Genomic DNA, 7,629 nt, shown 5'->3' on the forward strand with positions numbered 1-7,629 from the left:
AGAAAAAGGAGCAGTCTGGGCTCGAAGAAAAAAGAGTGCCCAAACCCATAGAGGTAGATGAGAGAAACAAAACAGAGTCTGAGCAAATATCAGAGAGGGTTCCACCCCCTTTTCCTTAAAGATTAAGAAAGAAGAATGATGACTACATGCTTCACAAATTTCTAGATATGTTGAATCAGATACACTTGAACATTCCTTTAGTGTACATGCTCTGTGAGGTCCCAAAATATGCAAAATATATTAAGGATACAATGGCAAATAAAAAGAGTTTAACTAAGTTTGAGGCCGTCGCACTTACTGAGGAGTGCATCTCCAGGATTCAATATAAGCTTCCACAAAAGCATAAGGATCCGGGTAGTTTTATCATCCCTGTGAGGATTGGTAAAATTGATGTGGGTAGAGCCTTATGTGATTTGGGTGCAAGTATCAATCTGATGCCGTTGTCAGTGTTCAAACAATTGGGCATAGAAGCTCCGAGACCCACCACAATGATGCTATAGTTAGTTGATAGATCTTATGTTTATCCTGATGGGGTAATTGAGAACGTCTTGCTGCAAATTGGGAAGTTTATTTTCCCTGTAGATTTTATCATCCTGAACTACGAGGCTGATGATTTAGTTCTTATCATCTTGGGACGACCTCTCTTGACCACTGGAGATGCAATTATCAAAGTCCGAGAAGGTAAGATGATCCTGGGGTGGACAATGAAGAAGCAGTCTTAAATGTATATCGAGCCATTCAGTTTCCTCGTCATTAAGATGACCTGGCCATGATTTCTGTGGTGGAGATAAATGAACCAGCCATAGAGCCAAGTGCGTTTAAAGAAGATGCACTATAAAAGACATTGATATTGTTCAATCACTTGGAACTTAAAGAAGAGGTTGAGGAGATATTGAAAATTCTGGATGCATCTTGCGAATATAGAAGAGAAAGATTCCAATTTGAGCCTTTGGATGGGCCAATCGGCCCGCCCCCTAAACCCTTACCATCTCATGTTCATTATGCATATTTAGGAACTTATAACACTTTACCTGTGATTGTTTCTTCTCATTTGTCTAAATTGCAGGAAGAAAAGCTCTTAAGGGTGCTGAGGGAGCAGAAGCATGCCATTGGTCGGACAATGTCACATAAAGGGTATTAGCCCTGCATTCTGCGTGCACAAAATACTCATGGATAAGGGACACAAGCCTAGCGTGGAACATCAACGCCGCCTAAATCCAATCATGAAAGATGTGGTAAGAAAAGAAGTAATTAAGTGGCTCGATGCAGGTATAGTATTTCCTATCTCCAATAGTAAATGGGTAAGCCCTGTTCAATGTGTACCTAAAAAGGGGGGTATGACTGTTGTAGTGGATGAACAAAATGAATTAATCCCCACTAGGACTATGACTGGTTGGCGAATATGCATAGATTATAGAAAGTTGAATAATGCTACATGAAAAGATCACTTCCCTCTCCCCTTCATTGATCAAATGCTTGACAGGTTAACCGGACAGGAATACTATTGTTTCCTTGATGGCTATTCGAGGTATAATCAGATTGCTATTGCCCCGGAAGATCAAGAAAAGGCCACTTTTACATGCCCTTATGGCACTTATGCATTTAAGAGAATTCCATTAGGGTTATGTAATGCACATGCGACTTTTCAAAGGTATATGATGGCTATTTTCACCGATATGGTGGAACGGTTTGTGGAGGTCTTTATGGATGATTTTTCTGTGTTTGGTTCTTCTTTTGATGAATGCTTGACCAATCTTGCTAAAGTGCTTGTTAGGTGTGAGGAGACTAATCTGGTACTGAATTGGGAAAAATGCCATTTTATGGTACTTGAAGGTATAGTGCTGGGACAAAAGGTGTCCAAAGAGGGACTGGAAGTTGACAAGGCTAAGGTGGAAGCAATTGAAAAGTTGCCACCACCGATTTCAGCGAACAGAGTTAGGAGTTTTCTGGGACATGTAGGTTTTTATCGCCGATTTATAAAGGATTTCTCAAAAATTTCCTCTCCTTTGTACAGGTTATTAGAGGGATGTGCTGTTCAAGTTTGACTATGCTTGTCTGAAAGCATTCGAGGAGCTGAAAAAGAAGTTAGTGAGTGAACCAATCATAGTAGCTCCTGACTGGAACGAGCCATTTGAGCTGATGTGTGATGCTAGTGATATTGCAATTGGGGCCGTATTGGGCCAGAGGAGGAGCAAAATATTTCACTCCATTTACTACGCAAGCAAGACTCTCACTCCTGCTCAAATAAATTATACTGTGACAGAAAAGGAGTTGCTTGTTGTAGTGTGGGCGTTCAATAAATTTAGGGCCTATTTGGTTGGCACCAAAGTCATCATCTACACAAACCATGTAGCCATCGGGTATTTGTTTGAAAAGAAAGATGCTAAACCAAGGTTAATCCGTTGGGTTTTACTCTTGCAGGAATTTGACTTGGAGATCCGAGACCGTAAAGGAACAGAGAATCAAGTGGCTGATCATTTCTCCAAGTTAGAAACTCGGAATCATGTAACTGAGGGAGATGTCATCAAGGAAACCTTCTCGGATGAGCATTTGTTGACCGTTACTGCTGGGGAGGTGCCATGGTATGCAGATTTTGTAAACTATCTGGCAAGTGGAGAAATGTTCCCTGATATTGAACCTCATGCTAAAAAGAAGTTCTTGCGATATGTGAGATCATATGTGTGGGATGAGTCGTTTCTGTTTAAATCTTGTATTGATCAGTTAATGAGAAAATGTGTGCCCGAATCTGAAATAAATGCTATCTTACATGATTGTCATGCGTCGCCTTATGGTGGTCATCATGCGGGTGACAAAATGGCAGCTTAGGTGTTGCAATCGGGTTTCTATTGGCCTAGGGTATTTAAAGACGCCCTTGAGTTCGTGAGGAGGTGTGATAGGTGGCAGAGAACATGAACAATTACGAAAAGACATGAGATGCCATTGCACAGTATTATGGAGGTTGAAATTTTTGATGTGTGGGGAATTGATTTTATGGGTCCGTTTCCCTCGTCCAGTGGGTGTAAGTACATTTTGATGGCCGTTGACTATGTGTCGAAGTGGGTGAGGGCCATCGCTCTTCCTACCAATGATGCGAAGGTTGTGGTAAACTTTGTGAAAAAGCATATCTTTACAAGGTTCGGCACTCCGAGAGTGATGATAAGTGATGGGGGCACCCTCAGACTAAGGTTGCAACCGCTTACCATCCTCAGACTAGTGGACAAGTTGAAGTCTCAAATAGAGAGATAAAGCATATTCCGGAGAAGACGGTTAGTGCAGGTAGGAAAGATTGGGTTGCAAAGCTTGATGATGCTCTATGGGCATACCAGACTACCTACAAAACTCTAATCGGAACCTCCCCTTACAAGTTGGTTTATAGGAAAGCATGCCATTTACCGGTGGAACTTGAGCACAAGGACTATTGGGCGATTAAGAAGCTGAACTTTGATGCAGAATTAGCGGGTAGAAAGTGGTTGATGAAATTGAACGAGCTTGATGAGTTTTGCTTGCACGCGTATGAGAATGCTAAGTAATATAAAGAAAAGACCAAATGCTGGCATGATAAGCATATCCACCATTGCGAGTTCGAACCGGGCCAATTGGTTCTTTTGTTCAATTCGAGGTTGAGACTCTTTCCGGGGAAGCTCAAATCGAGATGGTCGAGCCCGTTTGAGGTAGTGAGATTCACTCCACATAGTGCAATTGAGCTGCGTGTCTTAGGTGGCGAGAGAACGTTCTTAGTAAACGGACAAAGAGTAAATCACTATTATGGAGGTGACTTTGATCGTCAGAAGTCGAAGGTGTTACTTGCCAATGATTAAACGAGATTCTGTGTCGTGCCGCGACATTAAATCAGGCGCTTGTTGGGAGGCAACCCAGCTTTACTACTTTCTTTTATTTTTATTTTTATCTTATTATTGTTGTAGTGTCTGTTTTTGTTTTGTAGGATTATAAGAATAGGAAGCAAAGCCATTGAAAGAGTGCAAAAGCGAGTTAGATGGTGAGAACTAAGTGTGGGGTGCTCACACAAAGGACCATGTATGGGGAAGTCTGAGTACTCCGTGAGCCGCTATTGCTTTGGCCTTTGGCCTTTTAGGGAGTTTTTTATCCACCCTCATTATTGTTTTGCTTTATTTGTGTATTGGGGACACTACACTCCTTTAAGTTTGGGATGGGAGAATTTCGCTAGATAATTAGTAGTAGTATGTTAGAAAAATGTTAACTTCTTATTTTTGTTTTCGTAGTTGTGCACTATTTTAGTAGCTCCTAAGAAAATAAGAAAAAAAACAAAAAAAGTAGAAAAATTGAACTTTTCCCGGTGATGGATCTCATTCGACAGGTTTCTTGAGGGATTTAAGTCGAAAGGAAAAAGACAAAAATATTTTATTTTGTTAAGTAGTGTAATAATTCCCTCTTGGTTTTTCTTTGTGCCGCGGTTCTTTTCCAAGGGTTTTGTTTGAACCGGGTGTAGTTAGTTTTATTATTTTAGGAGTGGGAGCCATTGTGCTATGAATTGAATTGAAGCAATATCTCTTGACTTTGTTATGCCTTGAGAATAGTGAGTACTTTGGTTGTGACGCTTAGGGTCAGTTTTTGACTCTTGTATAAGTAACTTAAATTGTATAATCTTAACTTTGCTTAACTTCTTTGACTAGAGTTTCTTGACAAGTCCAATCCCGAATGAGTTATGTGACATGTGTGTGTGAGTTGGTGTGTTGTTTTGTGCATTGCATTTGATGTCTAGAACTTGCCCCGTGTGTTTGCAAAGCGAAATAGTAGTTTTATTCAGTCTTGGAAGTGATATAGATGGTTCTTTGTTGAACCAGTTATATATTTTACCCGCCTAATTGTCATGTATTGTAGTTAACCCTTTGAGCCTGTAATCCTATTTCTTTGGCAAACACATTACAAGCCTTACTCATTTGTTTGAATTAACTATCTATTTGAACCTTTTCACCTCTCATGAGCACTTGAATTGTAATGAACTTTGTAAAAGTTAAAGTGTAGGGTGGTTGATTTGGCTTTTGATTGGAACTAATGAAATAAGGAGAAATGTGCACTATTTTGAAAAAGTAGGAGCCACTTGAATTGAAAAAGAAAGAAAAAAAGAATATAGTTGTATTGTTGTAAAAACTATTCCTTGATAGTGGTGACTCTTGATGTAATTATGCTTAAAGAAGTATGGAGTTAATATACATTAATGTGAAGGTGAAGTTATGGTTTGACATAAGTGTAGGATTTTAAATGTTAAAGTGTATGTATTAAAGTGCTTAAGGAGGTGTAGTCACTCTTATATCCAAATGTATCATACTCGACCGGCAGCCTACATTACAACCAATTAAAGTCCTACTTGATCCTAGACTGAATGAGCTCGATTAGTAGAGTAGTACACTACAGGCAAGCTTATGGTGCATCTTTTGTGGCATATGAATGTCATTTCTGAGAGTGAGTGAATTCTTTCTATATTGAGTTCCTAATTGTTCTAAAATTTTATTGTGCGTGGAACTACTCTCTTTTGTTGTGTGAGGGCATTTGATTCATGGAAGAAAGGCAATGTCATTGATATGTTAGAGTAAGTGAGTGAGTTGTGAATAATGCATAGTACTTGTGAGTCAAATCTTGAGGTGAAGATGTTACACTCTTGTGCTTAGTCTATTTTAAAGATTCTTGGGGTGATGATTTAGGAGAATTATTTAAAAAGGTCGTATCTATATAAAGTATAGTTTGATTGCTCGAGGACGAGCAATGGTTTAAGTGTGGGGTGTTTATTGTAGGCTATAATTATGTATTTTAGTCGTTTATTATACTCTAATTTGCTACAGTTTAATTGAGTTTGAGCTTTAATCGCTAGTGTTTTGCACTCATTGCGTGGTTTATGCCTTGTAGGAGTGATTCTGAGCTATCTAGATGTTATGGAACGAATTCGAGCTATTTGGAGCTTTGAAGTCTAAGGAAAATCCTAAGGGAGTAAGCCGGGATCGTGTTCGGCAGTCGAGGATCAATTCTGGATGTCAAAATTCAAGGAAGAAGCAACTGCTGAAGAAATACACTAGTGCGAGGCACAGTGAGACACACAGTGCGATGCATTAGTTTAATTTTATGTTAGAAATTTCCAAAGTTCAGAGACTGAATTTTTTGACAGGAAAAAGCACTAGTGCGACGCACTGGGCGACGCATGAAAAGCAATAAGTTTGCAAGTTTTCCTATTTCTGCTGGGAAAGGGAGATTTCGTCTAGGACCAACCCTACTTGGTATAAATACATGGAAAAATATTATTTTCTGACTTTTAACATACATTAGTTCTAAGGAGACTATTTTAGAAGGAGAGAAGACGTTGGGAACATTCTTTGGAGGAGAAAATCATCGAGTTCTTCAGTCCTTCATCTTTTCTTTGTAATTTGCTTATGCAAAATACTTGAAAAGTTGTTATTACGAACATGAGTGGCTAAGCACTCTAGTTTTTAGGGTTGTGGTTGACATGATTATTAACGTTTATTAATTAAATCTTCGTTAATTCGGATTATCATCTTGTGGTTGTTTCTTTAATTATAGTTTGAACTTGTGAATTGTTGTAGCTACCAATTCACTCTACTATCTATGCTATACTTGGAAAAGCCGTGTTTAGATTAGAGTAGAATTAAAGAGAGTTTGTTTCTAAACCCGTGGTTCGGGGAAAGATTTTGCCGTTAGGATAGGAATATACCTAACACTCTTGCTTAATTGAATACCGTATTATATTCGTTCATAATAGACTCAATACCATAGGAATATAGGATTGATATATTGTGGGCAGGCGAGTAGTATTGCGGGAACATGCTATTCATATAAACGATCCGGTTAATTAGCAACCATACATAATTTGGATTAACGAATGTAATTATTGAACTTAATAGGATTGATAAACCAACCACAACCCTGGAATTTTCATCTCCTCTGAAATAAAATCTCATCATACACAATTACATTCTTGATAAATTAGTTGTTACTTGTTTAATTTTCGCAATAGTAGATTAATAGAAAAACAACACTCTTGATTATCTTGGACAATCAACTGATTTTAGTTTGCTTAGTTAATGATTGATCTAAGTCTCTGTGGGTTCAACATCCGACTTTCGAGTTACTTTATTACTTGACGGCCACGTATACTTGCATGTACTTGGGGAACCAACACTAATCACCTTTCTCCAATACTTCTTAGGCCCTCTTCTACCTCTCTTCATCCCCTCCTTCCCCCTCTCCATTGCCAACCTCTCACATCTCCTCATTGGGGCATCTATGCACCCTGTTGACTTGAGCAATTTTGGTTTTGATAATTGACAAAGTAACACATGCATGAACCAGGTCGATGGTGTCACACCTCCTTTTTGCGGGGAAAGGAGTTTTTCCACTTTTGTGACATTATTTGAAATGGGATTGATTTATTATTTTAGAGAGTCGCCACTTGAAATAATTATTAAGGTGTCCCAAGTCACCATTTATTTTAAAATCTCAAATCAAGGAAAATTGACTCTGTTTAAAGTTTGCGAAACACAGAAGATCATGTAAGAAATTCTGCTAACCCCGAGAGAAGATACTAGGCATTCCCGGATTCTGCGATTTTAGTGCGGTCGCTTTTACAATCTACATTCGGCT

The 7,629-nt window shown here is 38.8% G+C and overlaps 1 protein-coding gene across 1 annotated transcript; it reads left to right on the forward strand.

The window, feature by feature from the left end:
- Positions 1-2,952: 2,952 nt before the first annotated feature.
- Positions 2,953-3,530, forward strand: LOC138897642 (uncharacterized). The gene is made up of 2 exons (XM_070183637.1): positions 2,953-3,102; positions 3,210-3,530. The coding sequence occupies exons 1-2, from the start codon at positions 2,953-2,955 to the stop codon at positions 3,528-3,530; spliced, it is 471 nt and encodes a 156-aa protein (XP_070039738.1).
- The last annotated feature ends 4,099 nt before the right edge of the window (positions 3,531-7,629 follow it).

Source organism: Nicotiana tomentosiformis, chromosome 8, assembly GCF_000390325.3.
Source record: "Nicotiana tomentosiformis chromosome 8, ASM39032v3, whole genome shotgun sequence".
Taxonomy (NCBI): Eukaryota; Viridiplantae; Streptophyta; class Magnoliopsida; order Solanales; family Solanaceae; genus Nicotiana; species Nicotiana tomentosiformis.

Bases quoted from the DNA above. Each gene is read 5' to 3' on its own strand.
- LOC138897642 (XM_070183637.1), top strand. From the start codon at position 2,953: ATGGAGGTTGAAATTTTTGATGTGTGGGGAATTGATTTTATGGGTCCG. The intron at 3,103-3,209 runs GTAAACTTTGTG...TACCATCCTCAG, and splicing joins CCAATGATGCGAAGGTTGTG to ACTAGTGGACAAGTTGAAGT.